This window comes from Hipposideros armiger, unplaced genomic scaffold, assembly GCF_001890085.2.
Source record: "Hipposideros armiger isolate ML-2016 unplaced genomic scaffold, ASM189008v1 scaffold_978, whole genome shotgun sequence".
NCBI classification, from domain to species: Eukaryota; Metazoa; Chordata; class Mammalia; order Chiroptera; family Hipposideridae; genus Hipposideros; species Hipposideros armiger.
The window spans coordinates 98,352-122,421 of record NW_017732328.1 but is presented as its reverse complement, the minus strand read 5'-3'; the positions used below and the strand labels follow the sequence as shown (position 1 = coordinate 122,421).

Genomic DNA, 24,070 nt, shown 5'->3' with positions numbered 1-24,070 from the left:
ATAGTGCCTGATTCCCTGACACTAATATCAGTTATTGCCAGTATTGCTGCTTTGTAGTTCTCATTTCTATAAAAGGTAATTAATAAATTCTTAGAGAAGAGTATTCATCCATCCCATAAATTCTCTGCATTGCTTGAAGTTTTGCACTGGATAATTTACTGCCTGGAAAGGAGTCAGAAGACTTGAGTTTTAGGGCACATGGATGGCTACGAAGCCAATTCTGCTCAGCCAATGCAAATAGCAGCCTTCACAAGGCCATTACTGAATTCCAAGAGTCCATCTTTCTGCTCAGATGGTATATTTAATATTTTTGACGAAGCCTATTTAACACTTGCTATGTTTGCTCAGGACCTTGGGTTGCTGGAAGTTAAATGTTCTTAGATCTGGACTATAAGTCATAAATCTTAGGAATAAAAATCAGGGCTTGAATATACAAATTCTGTGTCCTCCCCAGCCTCACCCACCTCTACAGAGTGCATAGTCTAATTATTGTAACATAGTATGCATTCATATTGGATGTTTGGATTTATATACTCAAGAACACATAATTTGGGGAGCTGAAATACTGTACATTTTGAATATGTACATGAACAGTTAGGAGACCCTCGTGGGGAATATAAATAATGCCATTTAACATGTATATAGCACTTTGCTGGTATTAAAGAATGTTTCTATATGTTATCTCATTTCGTTCTCACACACAAAATAATTGCACAGAAAAACGAATGATGAGGCTGGAAAGGTTAAGTAACTTGTAGGAAGTCATCGAGTAAGTGAATAAAGGAGTGAAGACTGCTGGTAACAGAAGTACAAGTCAGCTCACGGTTTCTTTCCTCCATGCTTTCCTCCTTCCCCCAATTTTTCAACAGGATGCTGGTTTGTGTTTAGTTTGGTTATTTAGCTAAAACAATCCATCACCTATACAGTAGTAATAACGCTAAAAAATATCTTGACTTCCAAACTTTGAGGACAAGAACTCTTTTTAATGAGTCATTCTGTGGGCACTTCCCTTCCCATGATTCAAATCAGAATCTATCTCAGAAGGAAACCTCTCTTCTAGGTCAGGGGCAAGATTGAATTGTATAATGTCCTCTTAATTTCCAAGCTTTTACATATAGTGCTAGAAAATTAAATAATTCCAGAGCAGCACCATCATTCATTTTCATTTGAAAATGATCACAGGAGCTGTTTTCAATGGAGGTCACATCTATTCATCTTTTTCCTTGTTTTTCCAATGCTGAAGAGGTTACCTCAGAAACTTTCATCTATCTGATATAAAGCGTTTCATTTCCAAACGTTGCCTGTGATTTCACATCCTTTTTTATGGGATGCTTCCTTATAGACTAAATGACCTCTGGGCTAGGGAGGGAGGACTTACCTGCAGGCACAGAGGCAGTGCATCTGTGGGCTACCACTGCCTAGAAGGATTCTCTGGCCCTGCAGTTTTCCATCTCCATGTGTAGGTCCCAGATTTTAATAGGGCTCGCTGATGCGATCTTATCTTCTTAAGTAACAGCAAATAAATTGGACAACCAAATATGATAATTTTAACTCTATTTTCATACTTAGTACTTTATTGTGTTCAGGGAGATGAGTTTCACCATACTGATAAATTTGCAACTACTTCTAAAAGGACTGAAGGCTTAAGTCGATATTTGCCTCGGTAAGCAAGAAAAAACTACCCTTGAATCCACCCATCCCCAAATCCACCTTCAGCCTCATGTTTTAAACAATCCCCAAGCCATTCATCCTCAGATCCTCCTGTTTAAAAAATGCTGAGCCTTCACACTTACTGTGAATGCAATTATTAAAATTCTTCTGGGAATAAGTTTTTGAGTTTCACAAATGTTGGCTAAATGATCGGACTGCCTGCATCAGTAACATTACACTTAGAAATCCACAAAAAAATAAATAAATAAACCTAACAGACAGAAAAAAACATATTTAAAGATGAGCATCACATTATATGCAATAATAAAAAAAAGAAGCAAAAAATATATACAATAAGATTATATACGGATTACCACATATCTACTCAATGGAATAAGACTCAGATGTTTAAAAGATATTTTGTAAGACACTTTCATTATGGCAATAATTATAATATTAAGGAAAAAACTACATGATTATAAAATATAATCATCAATATTTAAAATAGATTCATTAGCAGAAGACTATGTGGACTACATCAAAGCGTGAAAAGTGATTATCTTTCAAATGCAATATTAAATGTTTATTATTTATGTTTCCTTTTGAACATTTTGATATCTTAATTTTTTTGAAAAAAAAGTGAGTTTTAATGAAGTTCTCATTTATTTAAAAATCTTCATTGACCCTCCAAATGCATCCTGACTTGGCTGCAGGATTTTAAATCAAAAGCAATTTTTGTCTGCCACTCCAGACATACGACTCTATTGTCTTCTGCCAAGGTGCTGCCATTTTGATAAATGATTTTAATCTAATTCTTTTGAAGACAAACTCTGTCGGGTTTTTGCCCAGAAATTGTAAAGACTTTGTTTAATTTTATTTTGCTCAAGTGTTATGTTTTATCTACAAATGAGTCTTGTAATCATTACTTTACTTAACTGTGTGTAGACTCTTATGAAGATTTAGATCTTTCCTTGTAATTAAAATATTTTAAATATTATTTCTTTTAATATTTTATTTCCTCAAGTATCTCAGTTTTACTCTAGAAAAATTTACAGAGCTATGTTGGGAATTCATTTTTCTTTTCTGCTGATTGCTGGTAGAAATTTTCATCTGGATAGTCTATTTTATAAATCTATATCTTAACTACTTCTTTTTAAGAATTTTTTTAAATTTCTCTTTTTATTTTTTTATTATTATTTTTTTAGCTGAGCCATCCTGCCACCTGTTGGCCCCTCAGAGGCAGTTCAGCTTGGGCAGGGAATTGAACTGGCAATCCTATTGCTCAGAGCTCACACCCTTGAGTGAGCTCTTAACCAACTGAGCCACTCGGCCAGCCCTAATCTCTCTTTTTATTTAAAAATGTAAAGAATTAAGTGTAGGCCTTTTAAATACCTCTTTTTGTACTTTTACAAAAGAATTTATAAGAAATTTCTACAATTGTAGAAAAGATCTACAACTGGTGGTTTTTCACGGCAAACTTTTGTTTTACGGATGTGATGTTTTCCCATGTCTCTGAAGCTAAGAATTGCACTTATTTAAAATCTCATATTTATCTTAGTAATTCCTTGAGTTCTTTGGTTTTGATTTTAGTGCTTCTCATATGTTGATTGTTTTTATTCTTTTCCCAGAATTTTTTAGTGACTGTTAAATTTATGCTTACCATAGCATTTGAAATGTCCTGTTTGGTGTCTGTGGGCATTGTTTCAGTTTAATATAAATTGCATCTGCTGATTGTGAGAAAAGTGCCAAAATTACTGTGGAAAGTGAAATAAGGGTATTTTATGGAATGAGATTTCCTCGTAGAAATAGGCTGTCTCCTCTTCCCTTTCTGGTACCTGTCTACTTCAGTATGCTTCTCTTTTCAAGCTTTATTATTTTTTTTTTCAGTTTCTTAGTCAACTTCAAAAACAAGTTAATAGTATAATGAAATCAATAAATGCCCTCTACGTAGGTTCACAAATTGTCACTGTTTCACCATATTTGTAAAAAGCATTCTTTTAAAATGTGGTAGCTAAGTAATGCATCTTAGGAAAAGGTGAACCTATGTCTCAGCCACATAAGAAGTAGAGGTTTACGGATTTCTATAATAAGATGGACTTTCAACACAAAGGAAAACTGAGCTCAGTGGTTCTAGCAATGCTCAAATCCAATGTATTGGAAAGTACAGCTGCGCTGACAAGCAGACAAGATTGGGCACAAAGGTAGGTGCTGGCTCAGCAGCTCCAGCTGTGCAAGGGTGACATCGGATTCAATCATCTGTCTGTAGCCTGTTGAGCAGACCCTACAGAATCTAACAAAGACAATAATTGTTTTAAAAAGGCACCAGGTGTTGAGAGTGTTTCTAACTTGGCAAAATCCTCATGAAGTTTCTTTCAACTTCCTATGCCAGCACTGGATTTTTCTTCCAATTAGCAAGCACATGTCAATGAAGCAAAATAGCTCAAGCTGCAATTCTGCTGTGGATTAGTATTTTATTATTGCCTGCAGATCAGGGAGAACGTAGGAAAAAGGTAAAAACACATTGCCTTTTTATTTTTTATTAAATTTATTGGGGTGAGATTGGTTAGTAAAATGATATAGGTTTCAAGTGTGCATTTCTATAATACATCGTCTGTATACTGCATTGTGTGTTCACCACCTAAAGTCAGTTCTCCTTCCATCACCATAAATTTGACCCCTTTACCCTTTTCTATTCCCTCACCCTTTGGTAACCACTAAACTGTTGTCTGTGTCTATGAGTTTTTGTTTCTTTGTTGATATGACTTCATTCATATGAGGGATATAAAACTGAAAGCAACACTTTGTAACTTTGTATTTGCAGATTATCAGTGCATTAAATTTCAGGAAAAAAACTGAAAAAAATGATATCAAATATTTCTCTTAAAACACACTTATACATGTAACTTGATGGATAAAATCAATGTTGTCTCAAGTTAATTTTTTCCTCTCAAGGTTATGGCTTCAATGTTTTTCATAGAGTACAATTACTGAGCAGTGTGTGAACATCATCGATGCAGAAAATACACTTCTTTACTTTAATATACAAGAATAGAGATTTTAAGTGTCTGGGTTTCTGATAAAACTCTCCTGTCTCCCAAACATATGAATTAATTTGCAATTTAAATCTTTATTTAAGCAGAGTTAATTTGTCTTTCATCATAAGATGCCCAAATGTTTTTGAAAGAAGTCTAATGAAAAAGAATATTGTTTGTTTAGAAATATTACCAAACTGATCTTCTATTTGCATCCAATAACATAGCAAAACACACATTAACTGAAGGGATACACTGCCTAATTGAATGTTCCTGGGTAATTAAAGATTACAGTGAATGCATTTTTCTGTTTCAATATTGATAGTTTGTACAATCTTTCTAAGCAGAATCACTGCATATTCTTACTTAGAACGAACTTGATGAGCAGCAATTTTTTCTGAGTCCATATCATCCCCACAGGCAAAACAAACAGAATTGAGGTTATTGATGAACTTGGTTAAGGAAAAAGTATACCTTTATTTTTACTAACCTATCAAAAATTTAGTATTTCCTTCCATTTTTAATGCCAGCAAGAAATCATATTGAATTGGCAGTTCTTGTGACTTTGTCACAAGTAGAAAACAGATATTTTCACATCATATCATGGTTGTGGCAGATAATCTAGGTATTTAGTTTATGGTCATCAGTCCTTTGAAATCGGTTATCAGAAGTGATCAGATCCATTGCTAGATCCTGTTATACATATTTGTGTTTTATTACTATATAACAAATTTACCACAAATTTAGTGCTTTAAAATTCCATAGGTCAGGCATCCAGGCAGTTTTACTAGATTCTATGCTCAGGGTTTTACAAGCCTGTAATCAGGCTTTGTGCTCTTGTTGGAAGCCTGTGGTCTTCCTCCAAGCTCACATGGTTGTTGGCAAAATTCATTTTTTTTGCAGTCGTAGAATGCATGGTGGCTTGCTTCTTCAAAGTTAAAAAAAAAAGTGTCTCTGCTGCTTGCAATCTCTGATTTTAGAAAATCAGGCTCATCCAGGTTAATCTTCCTTTTGATGACTCAAAGTGAACGGATTATGGACCTAATTACATCTGTAAAAATCCCTTCACCTTTGCATGTAATACAACCTAATCAAAGGGACACCCTTCATTATATTCTTCTGCTCATATATTTCAGAGGCAGGAATCTTAAAATTATTTTATAGTCCTTCCTACTATATTATAGAATACACTAACAAAGAAGCACATGTATTATAGAATCTCAATGCTTTTATAATATTTTGATAACCATTTCCAATAAATTGGTTCTTTTATCCTATGCATTTTACTTTATGTATTTAAGCACATTCTGAGAATTCCATAGGCTTCACTAGGCTGCCAAAATGATTTATGGAACAACAGAAAGATTAAAAATCCTAGCACCCCATTTACTCAATTTCTCAGTCTAAAATTTAGAACTCATCTTGCTTCTACTTTTGCTAATAATTCAGATTTAATATATCGGTTTGTCCTGTCAGCATTCCCTTCAAAGTATATTTCAAATTCAACCCCTTCTATCATTTCCACCATCCCCCCAAATTATGCCTCCCTCATCTCTCACTTTTAGCATTTTAATAGCCTTTTAAGTTGTTTTCTTCTTTTGTTCTTTTTTTCCTCCACATATCATTATCTTTTAGAAGAATGTAAATCAAATCAAGCCCCACATCTGCATAGAAGCCTCCACTGGCTTTCCATTTCAGTAAGAAAAGGGAAATGTATACATGATTTATCCTGTCTGTGGAGCAAGGACTTGGCAGATGATGGTCCACACCCCACCCCCAGCTCTGGCAAAGATGCCATGTCTTAACCCCCAGAGCTGGTGGATAATTACATGGCAAAATTAGCTTTGCAGATGTACCAGTAAGTAATGTAAGAGACATTAAAATAGGACGATTATCCTGGATTATTCAAGTGAGGTGAATCTGGTCACATGAACCTCTAAAAGCAGAAAATGTCTTCTGGCTCCAAGCAGAGGAAAGATGAGGCAGAAAAATAGAAGAGAGATCAGAGAGATTCAAAGTGTGAGGAGAACTTGTCCTGCTGTTGGGGACTTGGGAATTGGAAAAAGGGATCCACAAACATAGGCATGAAGGAGGTCTACAGAATGACAACCAGCCAACATGCACAGGGGAAAGGGACCCAGCTTTACAACAGCATGAAACCCAATTATCTCAAGAACCAGAATGAGCTTGAAAGCAGATTCTTCCTCAGAGACTTCAAGAAGGAACAAAGCCCTGCCAACACTTCGATTTTATCCTGATGACATGTGTCAGGCTTCTGACCTCCAGAACTGCTGGATAATGAGTTTTTGCTGTTTTAAGCCATTAAATTTGTGGCAATTTGTTACAGAAGCAATAGAAAACCAACACAATGTCCCATATTGGGTCTGGGTAACAAGGACCCTTCATACCTCCCTAAATTGATTACCAACTATTATTACTCTGTGTAGCCACATGGGCCTTTTTCCTGGTTTAGCCTCTAAATCTGTAGTCATTTATTACAAAGTCATGAAAAATTAGTGCAATGGGATATTGATTTTGGCCCTATTGAGTAGGCAATCAGTAGTGACAATGTAATTTTCCTAGAAAATCAGGTTGCTTCTGATCGATATTAGGAATCTGATATCAATAGATGTATCTTCCTCATGTTGAATTTTACGTATTTCAATTTAAAGAATAATAGCGGGCCAGCCGAGTGGTGCGATGGTTAAGAACTGGTTTGGGACACCAGAGGGCCCTGGTTTGGATCCCACATATGAGGGCCAGTGACACTGCCTTCTACAGCTAAGATGCTGAGCAACAGCTCAACCTGGAGCTGGGCTGCCGTGAGTCGCCAGCAATGGCGTAGGGTGCAGCCCCTGCTGCAGTGGGTTGCCATGGGCTACCGTGTGTAGCCAGCAGCCAGCGTGAGCGGCCAGCAGCCTCAGTGAGCGGCTGTCCAGAAGCCGGCGACTGATCTGCCTCACCGGGGAAGAGTGCAATGATGGTGCCAACTTGGGCCAGTGAAGCAACGTCCTCCACAACTAGACTGAAGAACAAAAAATGACAGCAACTTGTCTGTTTCCCTTTCCACAATTCCCCAGCGCTGTTCCCATTCCCCCAATTCCCCAATAAAAATCTTAAAAAAAAAAGAAAGAAAGAATAATAGAAATTTTTAAACAATTTTAACAAGTTCTTGGATATTTGCCTTCATTTCTTGAGACACAAACAAGGATTTGAAGCCCAACAGAACTGTGCGCAAATCTCATTAATTTAGTACAGTGACCAAATCATTTAAGATTCCAGAGTGGCAGTGTCCTAATTTGTAAAACTTGGATAATCTTTAACTAGGTGAGTAGTTAGGGGAAAAATAAGAGTTATCATACTATAAGCTCACTTAGTGTCTGTCCAACATCTAGGAGACATTCAGAAAGTCTCAACTTTCTAAACTTGTTCCAGGGATTGGTAAAAAACATAGAAGAAATCTTTTAAAAAGTCACAGGGGAAACTATCATTTAGATACAGCAAACTCCCGTGCACCCAGCTGGGTTACTCATTGTACTTCACACATTGACACTCCATTCTAGCATTTCACACCACATGTTTGATTCCTCGCCAGATTCCCCACATAACATGGAAACTCAGCAATGTACCACTTCACTCTGCACACGTTTCTATGCTCTCAAAAGCACAATAGTTTACCTAACATTTTATCAATTTTCATGCTAGTACATTTTATAATGTCCTCTTAAATTATCTACAGTCTAAAGAGATTATGATTTCTCAGCCCCGGATGTATCACATCACCAGGCAAACCCTCAGCTGCAATTCATTTCCCAGATCATAACCCAGAATATCCCCTGCACCTCGTCATTCAGAAAACTATAAAACAGAAAAGCTGCACTATTGATATCATTTTGTCAGGACATACATAGACAGCCATTTCCCACATTGCTTTTCAGTTTTATGAGCTGCTTGAAGTAATGAAATCATGCATAATTATAATTTTAACCACATGAATATATTTAACAAAAGACTGATTTTGTCTTAACCTCTGACAAAAGTCCCTGTTTGCACAACGGAGCTCAAGGTCTTAATTATACCAGTGTGAAATTGCAACAAAGAGGTCAAAATGAAAATATCTTTTCTATTCCATGGTTAATTGCCACTTCACAATGAAACAACTGGTATTCAAATAAATTATACACCTTAGTGTTTTATTTTCCTGCAGCACACTGGTCTTCATCTTGAATACAATGAAATTGCATAGGAGCTTGTTTTTGTTTATTTAAGCCTCATTGCATGCTCATTATAGATAACTCATTCTAAATATCCACCCAAAATTAGGACAAACACACACACATACACACACACAAAGTACATCTTTGTTTTTCTGGGAAGAACTTCCTCCCAAATTCTCAATTCATGTTCTCAATTCAAGCTTCAATTTGTGCAACATTCAAAGAATTAAGGGGGGGAAAATGAATATATTTGTTTATTATAAAAGTAAAATGATCAATCTTTTACTTCCAGGAAATTACTAAGAGTGAGGACAAAGATTTCATCTACAAGCATGTTCAACAGAGCATTTTGTAGTACTCATATTCAGCAACGAGACATGTAGCATTTTTTTTCTGGGATGAGTTCATGAACTTAATTGTCCAACCTCGTATACAATACCATATCATCTCCTCAAAACTCTCTTCACTTGGCTTCCAGGACCCATCACTTCTGTTTCTCCTCCTGCCTCAATGTGCATTACTTTTCAGCCTCTGCTATATCCCTTTCTCATATATCCAACCTCAGGGATGTAGAACACTAGGAATGCCCCAGGTATGAATTAGTGGACTTCTTTCCTCTGTTTACTCTCACTCTCTAAATCAGTGGTTCTCAACCTTCCTAATGCTGCGTGACCCCTTAACAGTTCCTCATGTGGTGGTGACCCCCAACCATAAAATTATTTTTGTTGCTACTCTATAACTAATTTTGCTACTGTTATGAATCGTAATGTAAATATCTTATTGTTTTCCGATGGTCTTAGGCGACCCCTGTGAAAGGGTCGTTCGACCCCCAAAGGGGTCACGACCCACAGGTTGAGAACCGCTGCTCTAGATGATCTCAGCTAATATCATGGCTGTACATACCTTAACTGACTCCCAATTAAGACTCCAAATTCATATATGTAGGACCTCTTCCCTGAGTTCAGAGAATGTATTTGACACATTCACTTAGATGTGTAATGGGCTTTTAAAATATTACAAGTTCTCAAACAAGTTCTTGAAAGTCCTGTCTCCCCCAAATCTGTCAGCTTCTTCCTCAATATCCCCTTTCCAAGTATAATGCAAAATTTTTTATTTACTTAAGCCAAAAACAAACTTTACAGTTTCCCTTGATTAATCTTCTCACTCTCAATATTCAATCAGACCAAAACAAAATCATGAAAGCTATTTTTAAAAAAATATATCCAGAATCTGATAACCTATACACTGCTGCTACCATGGGCCAAACTGCCATCATCTTCTCTTGCCTGGTCTATTGCTCCAGCTTCCAAACTAATCCTCATACTTCCTCCCTTGTCCCAACTAGAGTTTAATCTCAGAACAGCAGCCAACGCGGTCTCTCCTCTCATCAGAACGCTTCAGGGCTTGCCACCTTAGAGTAAAAATCACACTCCTTACTTGTCTCCAAAGCCTCACATAATCTGTTCCCTACCACCATCTCCTTTCTGACTTAGCTTATTAATTCTAATCTTTGAAACAATTCTAAATTTTCTACAATATATATCACGATTATAGCAAATAAGAATTTAACACGTTATTTGAAATGTTAACACTTTTACTCTTTTACCAATAAGAGGCTTGTCCTCGAATAAGTGTCTCACACCACATCGTTTGTCACCTATCAAGAAGTGTGGCAGACATAAAAAGTGTTAAAATGCATAGAGCATCATTCAAAGCATAACAAACATTATACAGAAATAAATTTGAAGGTACTTTAATATTTGAATCATTGTTCATAAAAGATCAACTCTTCCTTATGGAATCATTATGAATCTCTTAGTTTAGGCTTCAATTGCTGTTCATCTAGAATACTGAATGTGATTCTAGCTTTATTTCCTACTAATGCACTCTTTCCATTTAGCTTTCAGTTTCCCTGTGGACCTATGCATAGTTTCTTAAATGTCATTGAAAAAATTTCATATTTGATCTTTTCTCACTATCTTCCCATAAATGGAATATTATTTTCCTTCCTTCTACATATATGTTAACCCTAAATATACTTCACAGTTCACCTGTGATAGCTCCTCTATTAAATTATCTCATTTTGAATTACCTCTCCTCCCAGGACCCATTGTTAAACCTGATAAGTATTTTAACATATTCCTCCTTGAATTATTCATATCTCCCCAACTTAATTAGATGCTTTAAAGGAACTTCTGTGGCAGAATGTATAATGTAATGAACTTGGACTTTGGTTTCATATTAGTCAAAGGGTACAAAGTTTCACTTATACAAGATGAATATGTTCTAGAGATCTACTCTTCTAGTATAGTGCCTATAGTTAAATTACTGTAATGTATATTTAAAAACTTGCTAAGAAAATAGATCTTATGTGTTCTTATCACACACAAAATAATAATAATAATAATAAAATAATAATAATAATAATAAAGAAAAGGCAAGAGAAACATTCAGAGTTGATGAATATGTTTATGGTATAGATGCAATGATGGTTTCACTGGTATATACTAATCTTCAGTCATTAAGCGGTATACATTACATATGTACAGTTTTTTGTATGTCAGTCACATTTTAAAGTGGTTTAAAACACTTCTGTTTAAATCTACTTCTTGCAGGTAAAATATTGTATTAAAATCAATAGGATTCGTGTGTATTTATATATCTATATGTAGACATATCTTTCTCTACTTAATTATCTATCTATCTACCATCTACCTGAAAGAGAGAGAGATTTTAAAGAATTGGCTCATGCTATTATGAAGCTTGACATGTCCAAAATCTATAGGATAGGCCAACAGGCTGGAAGTCCAGGAACAAGTTATAGTTCAAGTCCAAAGGGAATCTGATAGCAGAATTCCTTCTTGCTTGAGGAGATCAGTCTTTTCCTAGTAAGGCTTTCAACTAATTGGATAAGGCTTATTTACATTATGTAGAGTAAACTGTTTTACTCAAAGTCTACTGATTTATGCGTTAAGCGTATCTAAAAAAATACCTTCACAGATACATCTAGAAAAATGTTTGATCAAACATCTGGGTATCATGGACTACCTAGTTGACATTTAAAATTAACCATCATAGCTAGCTCTGGTCAAGATAGTGGAGTAGATAAATGCTGTGCTTATCTCTCACTACCACACCAAAATAACTACTAAACTACAGAACACCCATCACTGAGAATCACCTGAAGTCTAGCTGAACTGAAGTCCTATAATGAAGGACATACAGAAGAAGCCATGTTGAAAAGAGTAGGAGGTATAGAGATGCAGAATGGGCTAGTCCCACATCCATATGTGGTGGTTAAAAAACAAGAGGGATATCTCAGCAGCAGAGATGCCCCCTGAAGAGCAAGGAGTCTCAGACCCACAGCAGCATTCCCCAGCCCAAGGTTCCAGTGCCAGGGACAGAAGTCCCCATAATTTCTGGCTGTTAAAACCAGTGGACACTGTGGCTGAGTGAGACAGAAGACAGCTGGAATCCCAGGTGTTACTCTTAAATAGCCTGCACATGGAATTACTCACTGATGTACTCACTTGTTCTGAGCTCCAGTGGTGGGGCAGCAGGTTGAAAGGTGCCAGAGGCATAGGGGGAAGAAGCGAATTATCTGGCCTCAGAGTGAGGAGTGGAGGGGCAGCTTTCTCCCACACAAAAGTGTTGGCAGAAGGCATTATTCCTTTTTTGAGTCTTCCCTCAACCCAGAATGTAGACAAAGGTTGCCACCATATCTCACTCTCCATCAACTTGGCTAACACTATTCATCCTGTCCTGAGCGGGGTCCCTGAGACCGTACTTCACCCAACTTGCAAACCCACCCAAGCCACCTCCTGTGGCTTTTCCATATAAATGATCTGTCTTGGCTTATGCTGCAGACATTCCTAAAAATGCTGAAAAGTTCACAAACCCAAAACAAGCAGCGTCTGGCCTCAGCATGCCCTGTATCTCTTGCTAAGTATCCCAAGCTTGACATTAGTGGCACCCAGCCTCAGTTTGAAACTTACCCTCTCCCAGGCACCTCCAAGCCCAATGCAAGTGGCTACCATCTGCAGATCACTTTATGTATAGCTCATGCCAAGTGGTCCCAGGCAGGGTATAGGCAGTGGTGGACCTTGGCCTGCAACAAAGCCCCTCCCAAGAGGCCCCAAAACAAGCATATTGGTGGCCAGCTCCAGACTTCACCAGAGCACCACCCAATCACCTCTGCAAGGCTGAGCAGGTACCAGAGCCCTGCTGAAGCAAATCCTGCCCTGTACGGTCAGCCCCTGCACCACAACTCCACTATAGTCAAGGCCAGTCCTCCCAATCAGACAATATAAACATTAACCAAAGCTCAACTACAACAGGAGGGCACATGCAACCCACGCACGTGGAGCACCTGGCTCAAATGACCAGGGAGGCTGCACCACTGGGCCCAACAGGACACCTACTACATAAGGCCAGGCCACTCTACTAAGATTGGGAGATAAAGCAATTCTACCTAATACATAGAAACAAATACAGGGAGGCAGCCAAAATTGGGAGACAAAGAAACAAGTCCCAAATGAAAGAACAGAGCAAAGCTTCAGAAAAATAACTAAACAAAATGGAGACAAGTAATCTACTAGATGCAGAATTCAAAACACTGGTTATAAGTATGCTTGATAATCTCAGTGAGAACTTTAACAAAGAAATAGGAAACATAAAAATGGAAATAGAAAACAAAAAAGAACCTGTGAAAAATCAAGCACACAATAGCTGAAGTACAGAATATATTAGAGGGAATCAATAGTAGAGTAGATGAAGCAGAGGACTGACTCTGCAATTTAGATGACAAGGTAGCAGAAAACATCCAATCAGAACAGCAGAAATAAAATGATAATCCAAAAAGTTGATAATAGTTTAAGGGGTTTCTGGGACAACATCAGGCGTGCCAACATTTGCATCATAGGGGTACCAGAAGGAGAAGAGAGCAAGGAATTGAAAACTCATTTGAAGAAATGACAGAAAACTTCCCTAATCTGGTGAAGGAAACAGACATAAAAACGCGGACAGTGCAAAGAGTCCCAAACAAGATGAACCCAAACAGACCCATATCAAGATAAATAATAATTAAAATGCCCAAGGTTAAAGACAAAGAGAGAACCTTAAAAGCAGCAAGAGAAATGCTGTTAGTTACCTACAAGGGAGCTCCCATAAGATGGTCAGCTGATTTCTCAACAGAAACTTTACAAGCCAGAAGGGAATGGCAGGGAATATTCAAAGTGATGAAAAGCAAGGGCCTAAAAATCAAGATTACACAAAAAGTTATCATTTAGAATCAACGGACAGATAAAGAGCTTCCCAGGCTAGAAAAAGCTAAGGGAGTTCATCACCACCAAATCTGTATTACAAGGAGTGTTAAAGGAACTGCTTTAAGAAAAAGGAGAAGAAAAAAGAAAAGATGAAAAATATAAATAAAATGGCAATAACTACATATTTATCAACAATTGCTTTAAATTTAAATGGATTAAATTTTCCAGTCAAAAGATATAGGGTGGCTAAATGGATAGAAAACAAAACCTGGAATCTAGAGACAGGATAAATGAACAAATAAAGCACAAAGAAGCTATAGAGAGCATTTTGATGGTTGCTGGATTTCGAGGGATGGGTAAAGAGGGAGTGAAGATTAAGAGGTACAAATTGGTAGTTACAAAATAGTCATGGGGATGCAGAGTATATAGCATGGGGAATATAGCCAGCAGTATTATAACAACTATGTATGGTGTCAGGTGGGTACTGGATTTATTGGGATGATCACTTCATAAGTTATACAAATGTCCATATATAGATTTCTTTTTTCAAATAAAGATGACCATGATAATAAAAAAGTCATGCCTAAATAAATGACTAATAATAGTGTCAAGCAACCCCAGGACAGCTTAGTGTGAATGAGTTTACTGAAAGCACAGCATGAAGGAAAGAAATTAATTCCTAGAAGCAGAAGGCTGACAAATATAGAGACCCTACAGCGAGTAAGAGGGGCACAGCCTTGTGCTTCCCATATCAGGAGGCTCTGGGGAGGGTGCAACCCTGTCTAACAGTTGCATTCACTACTGAATCACATTCCTTTGGGAAAGGGAAATAGGGATCAAAGTACAATTTATGCAATTCTGAAAAATCTTAAATATTATGTTCCTATTGTGGGTGTCTTGAAAACAATAAAGGAACCATCATAAAGACTATGTGATTTTGAGTAAGTTAATTATTATTATTACTAGTTGTTTTCAGCTTCTCCACTTCTAGGATGGGTACAATAAAACTTATTGTACCTGATTCCTGGAGACTTAAATACATAGTGTATGCAAATTATCTGGCCCAGTAACACAAGCAGGTGTCCAGCAAACATTATCTGCTCTCTCTCTCCCTCCAACCCTGCATTTGCTAAAAGACCATTAAATGTAAAACAACTAGAAAGTGTTATTTTGCTTTGTGTTTGTGTGTGTGTGTGTGTGTGTGTGTGTGTGTGCGCATTTGTGTATGTTTGTGTCCACATGTACTTACCAGCTAAATGTCCAGCCCTGTGCTAGGCACTTCAGAAAGCAGAACAGAAGATATAATTCCTACTCTCAATGAGCTACTGAGCTCTTGAGGAGTGAACTAATATGCTGCAAATAAAAAGCAGAAGGAAACAATCTATCAAAAGATGCCAGGTTGAAAATGATTGCCTATTTTTTCAGAGTATAGTTGTCCAGTTTTAGTGTGAACTGAGTGATGCTACTGAAGTATAATTTACAAGATAAATGATGCAAAACAGGTCTGGACTTCTAAACTTTGAATTGTAAAGCATAATGGGTACAGGAAGATATTCAGAGGAAGGAGAAAAGACAAGGGTAAAAGCATTTTGTCCTCAGTGTGTGACAACAAGAATGGGGGAAGGAACTAAGTTATTAAGTACCTATAGAACGTATGTGTGTAGATGCTTTGAAAAATCATAGGAACTTGGCCAGTTTTTCATGGAACTAAATCCCTGGATGATATAATATAGTTCTAGAGTAGAATTTAAGGTGACTTAAATAAAAATATAGATATTTTAGCTCACCTGAAATTTTTTACTCACACTTCTGTTCATGAGAAGACTGAGTTGACAAAGAATCTGTGTGCGGCACATATCTTTATGTGTAGATGTTACCACATAACCAATTTATTTTGCGATAGAAGCCGTGACCCTAATGGAAATGCGGCTGTAGAAGTGAAACCAGAATAATGTGGAAAGTAATGGAGGATTGTGAATTGACAGAATTTGACATTGTTTTCCAGAAAATCTTAATAGTCCTGAACAGGTCTGGGATGAATAACAGAAGTAATAAAGCAACAAAATTCAATCTCAGTATTTGCTGCAAAGATTAATTTATCTCTGGTCCCCAAGAAGATGTCTACACAGAAAGGGCATAAGGTGATTTTTAAAAATTTGTTGAACTCTGTTAATCCTGAAAGTTAAGTGAGCTCAATTCTGAAGAAGATGGATGCACAATGGCCCAATGCTCTGGCGACCAAGAAATTAATAATCCTGTTATCCTAAACCTGGACTTCAGGTATGTGTTGAAACAGACTGTGAGGAAGGCTTTTTGCCTCTGCTAGAAATGATCTTTTATCAGAACTGCAGTCAGTCCTGTTACCTGACCTCCCAGAAATAAACCTTATGACTGAGTTGACCCCACAACTACTAATGAAGATACAGTGCCAGGACAGAACAGAGATGGAAATTGCCTAGAGGTAAAAAAACATGGCCTAGATTCTGAACACCTGATGAGATCAGACGTCCAGGTCATGAACACCTCTCAATAGTGCTTCAGGACAAGAACTTTATGAAAAAGAATATGACCAAAGATTCAGATCGAGGGTTCTTCACATAAGTCCATTTGAAATTAGAAATGTAATACTTACATGAGTGTCATTAATCCCAAACTGTTGTCACTTCAGAACCATTTAGGAAGCTTATCCAAACCAGGAGATACTCCAAATGAGGTATGATTGCGCCAGAGCTTATAGAAATTACCCCTTCAAGGAAAGCCATCTCTAAAAAGGTAGGTAAGAAAGATAGCCAAGGTCCAAATTGCCCCTACTGAGCTCTTTGGGATCCCTAGAAAAATATCACCTACCAGCCAGGCACTTCTATGTTTGTGGGACAGGTTATACTAAAAAGCTTTCTTCTGACCATCCACAAAAGTCACTATTTCTTAGTGGGGAGGGTAAGGCCCAAGGAATGGAAATTCATTTTCTTTGCTAAAAAAATTTTTATAAGAATTAAGGATATGTCAGACTATTAAAATATGTATGTTATTCCTATAGTTTGTTCTTTCTTAATCTAAGCAGATATTGTCTTTATGCTTGGTTTTATTGTGGGAGATTAGAGACAGAATGGGAAGTGTATGCCCTAGAAAACCCTTATTGGAAAGAGAAAACCCCAAGAATGGCTGAGAATGAATTCCTCATTGGCTTGAAGGAAATTATTTGGAGGAGTCCATTAATGAAAACAAACAAATTATGGGATATTTCTTAATCACCTGAGTTAGTAGAGTAGGGAAATTTAATGACAGCCATTTTAATTTATTTATATAACCCTTGTTATTTCAGTGTCTGGTATCTACGCTATTCCCGAGATCATTATTCAATTCTGATTCAAAGCATCCACTGTGGGTGCCCACTCTTCTGTCTGATTCCTTGGCCACGGTGCATTCACTCCCAGAAGCTTACAGTTCCGCTTTCCTTTAGCTTCTGGAAGGAAACTCCCATCTTAGGTTGACCATATATGCCCATATAAATCAGAATTTATGTGTTAACTAGCTCATGTATTAGTTTCATAGGATGTTAAAGACTGTTCATGTAAATTTTTGGATGGGTAGTAGGGAATAAGAGCGCTGGTTGCAAATGCCAGATCAGCTGATCTTCTTTTATTTTTTTACAACTACAGTCATTCCTTAGTTTGCGAGCATAATTTGTTCCAGAAACAAACTACTCATATTGCAAGACATCGCTTGTTTACCAAGTTAAAATGTATTAGAAATGTTGGCTTGTCTTGCGGAACACTCACAAACCACATTACTCACAATCCAAGGTTTTACTGTAATCCCCTAAATGTGTAGTATATATTAGAAAAGACAAAAGAAAGTCTGTGTGTGTGTGTGTGTGTGTGTGTGTGTGTGTGTGAGAGAGAGAGAGAGAGAGAGAGAGAGAGAGAGAGAGAGAGAGAGAGGAGAAATATTATTTTTTTATCTAAAATGAAGGAGCAAAAAACTATGTGTTTGGTGGTGATAATTGGATTAGCCATCAGTGGGTAATATTGAAGAATAATGTTAACAATGAGGAACAATTTTCAACATGGTGAGTAAAAGAAATGAAATGGTTTCAACTACCAGGTTGCATACATAAACATGAATATATGTGCAGTCAACAGAAATTTTAAAAGAGGAGAAGTGTCTAGTCTTGTAAAGGTAAGGTAAGGCCAGCTCTGGGAAAATTGAATTAAAGATACTATACACTTTTAAACAGCAAAATATTTTTGTGTCTGTGGTGACTATAAATCTGGCTCTTCCATCAGAGTTAGTTTACAGAATTAAAAACCACACTACAGAAGGTAAGTGAAGCCAAGGTCCTTGTTCAGAATGAGGCTGGCAGAGCCAAGACTAAATTCTTGGAGGAAAAAAAAAATGTACTGTAATAGTAGGTGGAAAAAAGAGGTTCAAAATGTAAGACTTCAGTGAACAATGATGGAAATGAAGACAGATGGTTTAATAAAATCATTAGTTTCCTCCAGGCACCTTGACTCATTATGATGATTGGTGGTGGGGGTTGGGAGAACTGTACAGCTCTTGAATAGCAGGGTACTCAAGGAGGGAAAGGTGATAGCAAAACAAATACAATTTTAAACTATATTTTTGCCAAAATAAAAAGAAGGATAAAATAATTGAAGCATTTAAATAAATTACAAAAGTAAGACAACAACAACTATATCATAAACAATGAGAGACGATTCAATGAGAGCTATCATTTTTGAGATAAAACAAAAAAGATCACTAATTTAAGTTGAGAAACTTAGATAATATCATAAGCCATATAACTCAAAGTGGTGTTCATTTTTGTTTCTGCATGACTGATTTGCAATTAGTAAAATGTTTAGTGTATAATTACATTTTACTTTACTTCATCAAGCTGAAAACAATCTTTTCATGACAGGAAATTATTTTCAGAACTTCGCTGGAATTGTTACATATTGTCCAAGCACTATTCTTTGGAAAAAACAATGCTATGCATTTTCCACGAGTTTTCATTTTGCAGGAATTTTAAGTTTCTTCTTTTGTTCACTTAATTACTGGCTACACTCTGATATTCATAATTTTATTTCTCCATCAATTTGATTCATTGAAGTTAGCAATAATAATAATAAAGAAAACCTTAGTGATTAAAGGAAGAAAAATAAAGTAAGATGTTTAAATTAAGCAGGTGCTAAATTAATTAAATAATGGAGGGGGTGGAGGAAAGGTTCTCAGCCTGAAGAAACAACTGCATGTGCCATTGAACGAGGATGAACTTCGCATATTCGAGAAACAGAAAGACACAATGACCATGGGGAGGGGTGGAATGAAAGGAGATGGAGGAACAAGTCCTCAAATGGCATTTCGCCTGCCTATTTATTTTTTTCAGGCAAAAGACAAGTACACACGCGTGCATGCACGCACACACAGAACTCATAAAAATCCCAACTGTGGAATAAATAACCCCTTCTAACAGAGCTGAATTAAAACTTAAAAGGCCCCATGTAATGAAAAGCTAAGGGTCCCTCTTCCCTATATGGAATTCAATTTAAAATAAGCACTGAACTACAAAATGAGCATATGGAAGTCCAACAAAATAACCGTTGTTTCCCATGATGGCTAATTTGGCATCCACTAAAGTGGTTCACGCGATGCTCACGCCACCGATCCTTTCCTGCTAACACAACCAGGACAACATTTTGGGAGCATAATTCCACATGAATACTTGCTTTCCCAGCTACTGTACACCTTGGAGAAACCATTCAACACAGACATGTTGTCAAGGAGACATCAGCAAAAGTCTTTTGAAGGGCTGTGGAAAATCACCTTGTTGCCTGATGAAGGAGGAACAGAAGTGATCCGCACCCTATGCATTCAAACACTTGTCCTTCCTTGAACACAGACGTGGGAATTTTAACAGAAGCAGTCATCTTGCAACCATGAGATTACGAAACAGAAGAGCAGGGGTCCAAACCCTAATATGGTGCAACAAGAAAATAGAAAACCCTGATGATATCACTGATCAGCTGAACCCATGCCAGTAATAATACCCCTCCTGACTTCCAGTTTAGATGAGGAAATTAAACCCAATATATTAAGACCTTGTTGGTTGGGATTTCCATCAGATAAAAATTTAAAACAATAATATAATGAATTGTTATAAGTATTTGACTTCCCTGTTTTTTATTTTCTTTTTGAAAATAAAGTATCAAATATCCAGTTCTGGTTTCTCATTTTTAAATGCACACAGTGCTTGGGCTCAGCCTAATTCCTCTGAGCTCAATGGACATAAACACTGAAAGCAACATTCATTGAGCTCTCATGGAAACCAGGCTAATTCCTTGAAACAGGATCAATAACATGACCTCAACAACACTATGAGGCTGGTGCTGTTATAATTCACATTTTACAGATAAAGAACTGGAGGTTCAGAAGTGTAACCAGCCCAAAGTCATACAATTCATAAATGACAGGGTTAGGGTTAAACCCAGATTTGTCTTCCTGCGGGGAGCCTGCCTCTAATCACTGTTCAGTACAGCCTGTGCCTCCTTAAATGAATTAGCCATTTGATTGCCCAAGGTTTAATGGACCAAGTCAATAGGATTTTATGTAAGCTTTATTTTTTATGGAAAAAGGAAAACAGAATGACTCTAAGGACACACATGCATGCACGCACTCAAGCACAATATTTATATATTCAAGTTAAGTATTCTTTCTTACTTTCCATAGTTGTCTACATAATTATTACTTAATACTCTCAAGAAATAACTATGACAAAGTACCAAATATTAGCATAACAGAAATTGAAAACAGCCAAATAATATATATGTTTTAATTTTTTTGAAAGCTATTTTAAGGAAAAAAATACTGACATTGTTAATAGACCAAGCTAGCAGGTATTCTGCTAATTAGATATATTGGACACAGTAGACTTCCTTTTCTTTGGAACCTGGGATTGTGGAAACGTTTGAACACAAGAACAGCAGCTGGCAAGTGCTCTTCTTGAGTTAAAGGGTCCCCTGTTGCTATGGCAGAATTCCTGTGTACCCAAGAAAACCCTGACAATCTACATTTTAAAGGAACATGAGTGGCTACAGTCTTGCAGGTCAACACCTTACCATTATGCAAAAACTAATTTGAAAGGAATTGGGCCTTTATATAAATGAGATTATTAGGTGGCAATATATTCAAGAAAAGATTTTTTTTCACCAATGAAAACAAAGTTTGAGTTTGTTGAATATTTGACTTATCATTGTCTGTGGCTCTGTCTTTGAAAACACATTTTCTTTCTCTCAAATGTCCAGTGGGCAGAAAGAGACAGTCTGACAGTAAGCTGAGAACATACATCATCATTGGATACAACACCAGCAGGCTACCTATAACTGATATTATACATAAAACAGAATTGCAATTTAGAAGAAAACATTTAACTTAGAGTTAGACAAATAAAAAGACAATCAAGGAAAGATCACAAGATGGATATTATAATCAGGGTTGTAGGAAGTGATTTCCATAAAGTAGTTACTACCCTTGAACTTTCAGCCCGACAAAAATAAGGGTATGCTGCATTTTCCCAAAGGCTCTCTATCTTAAATGTTTCACCCATGAGGGCAGATTTAACTTCTGTGGTTTTATTTGTACTTGGTTCTAGCAAGATTTCACTGAGTGACAAAACATAAGTAAAATGAGGGACCCAAACCAAACTAATAAAAAAGAATGGTCAAGAAATTTATGAGCTGACAAAGTCAAGAAATCCACCTGCCTCCCTTCCTGATTGAGTTACCTGTGATCTAGCACTTGTTGACCTGGCTGATTTGCACACTGGCATCAATGTTGATGTTCTAGTTTCTATACCTGTTCGTTCTCCACTTGATGGCTCTCTCATTTGCTTTGCAATCTGTATGTAGGGTAAACAATGAGCATAAAACAAATAATCCACTGCAAATCAGCTTATCGTTTTAGCCATCCATTCTAGCTTCATCCATATGGTTTGGGTAGCTGAGCAACAACAACAACAACAAAAAAAAAACAAAACGGGGGGGCGGGAATTGGAAAAGGAGAGAGCATGTGTAGCATTCTACTTGATGCGACATGAACAGGAGGCAAATAGCAGATGAGGATTTACCCTTCATTGCACAATTGTAAACAGCATCTGAGTGGGCGGTACTGACGTTCCCAGGAAAAGCAGGCTGTGAAGGACTCACCTTCTCCCTGTTCTTACAGCTCTTATCTGAAAGTTGCACTTGGTAGTGTGTCAGCAGGCTCAGCTGCCAGCAGCTGACATTATAGAAACAATAAAGAGCCAAAAATTCCTTCCATCCAAATAAGATAATGGGAGTGTTGGTTGGAAAGTACAGAAGCCTAGGGTTTTGCACACTTTCAAAGGGAAGCAGCAGGGGGTGGACTTATTTCTCCCATAATCCTCAGTGCTGTGATGTGAGTCACTGAATCTACTGAAGTGATTATGAGTCATGGAGGTGAATAAGAAAACTGCATAAATATTGGGAAATAGTGTCATGTGGAAGAGGAAATATAACGTGTTCTACATAGCCCTGGAGTTTAGGCTGACCTGGTACCAGTTGTATAAATGGAGGACGATTACAGTGTGCATTACAGTAGTAAGTGTCTCTCTTAGTTACAATTATCCCAGAGTGAAATGTACAACCATGCGGAACACAGAGCTTCCTATCACTAGAAGCATTCAACAAGAAGCTGCAACACACTTACACAGAATGCCCCATCTTAAATATGTCTCTTCCAAAAATGAGTGACTAAAGGTCAAATGCGTGTGCTGAATGTGAATTGAGGATAACACGACTAATCAGCCGGCTCCCACTGGCCTTTTATAAAGCCAGTACCCAGGAGTTGTTCAAGATCATTTGACGCAACCTTGTTATTAATTATTCACTGACTCTCAAGGTCACTGGGTCCCATGGAGTTGGTATGAGGTAGGGAGTTTTAAGGGAGAACCAAAATCTGCACGATGCAATTGCAAGAAAATTCACACTTCCCTAGCAGTGGTTAAATGGGGCAAGCACCGTTGTTTTGTGGTAGAGTGGAAATAACAGGTCCCTAGTTCTGGTTGTACCTATAATTCTTGTACGTTTGAAGCACTTCTTTTTTCTTTTTCCCGTGCTAGTCAGCCATCAAATCATCCTGGTTTTAGTTTTAAAGTATTTCTGAATTCTTCCACATCTTCAATCTCTTTTCAATCTGTATTTTCAATTCTAATAATTTAGGCTGTCATCACATTTTGTCTAGACTTTAGCCGTTCAGAACTCTCTCTATCTCCCCACTGTGCAAGTGAGGTATTTAATTTCAAATATGAGCACATTATCCTCTCATATAAAATTATTTAATGACTCCCCACTTTCCACAAAAGTGTTTTCCAAACTGTTTCTAGATGTGGAACCATATATTCAAATGATGTGGAAAGTTTCAGTGGATTGCAGAAAGATTTGAATAGGTGAAGCACAGGGGATTTTTTTTTTTAGGGCAATAAAACTATTCTGTATGATAATGATACTATAAGCGTGGACATACAATGACAAATTTGTCAAAACCCAGACTTTACTGTTCAGAGTTAACATTAATGTATACAGCTTAAAAGAAAAATAAGGAGATCCTAGGATGGACTAGAGAATGAGAAAAAACAATCTGACTAGAATTATACAAGATACATATGTTGTTAACTAAAAATCATACATCGTAAAATATTAACTTTTACCTGTTTATAAAGCTATGCATAATTTATTTGAGGACGGTTTGATTTCAACAATATTTTGAAATTGGTTATCTGGATAATAATTGCAATCTTATACACATTTATTTCTCTAATCTGTATATTCAATGTCCAGAAAACTCTGATTTTCAAAGATAAATCACTGTGACTGATGGCCTTCAATTA

General features: G+C 37.0%; 1 protein-coding gene across 2 annotated transcripts in view; it reads right to left on the bottom strand.

Moving 5' to 3' along the window:
* Positions 1-22,386, bottom strand: part of LUZP2 (leucine zipper protein 2) — a 294,610-nt gene extending 272,224 nt beyond the window's left edge. Inside the window, exon 1 of one of the 2 annotated variants that reach the window (XM_019631038.1) lies at positions 22,368-22,386. Coding sequence is in view for 1 of the 2 variants with exons in the window: in XM_019631037.1 (XP_019486582.1) it covers positions 21,947-21,991 (45 nt within the window). In the remaining variant the exon portion in view is untranslated. Of the gene's footprint in view, positions 1-21,946; positions 22,027-22,367 lie in introns of those variants that run through there. The other variant, XM_019631037.1, reaches the window with a different exon arrangement.
* Positions 22,387-24,070: the final 1,684 nt, after the last annotated feature.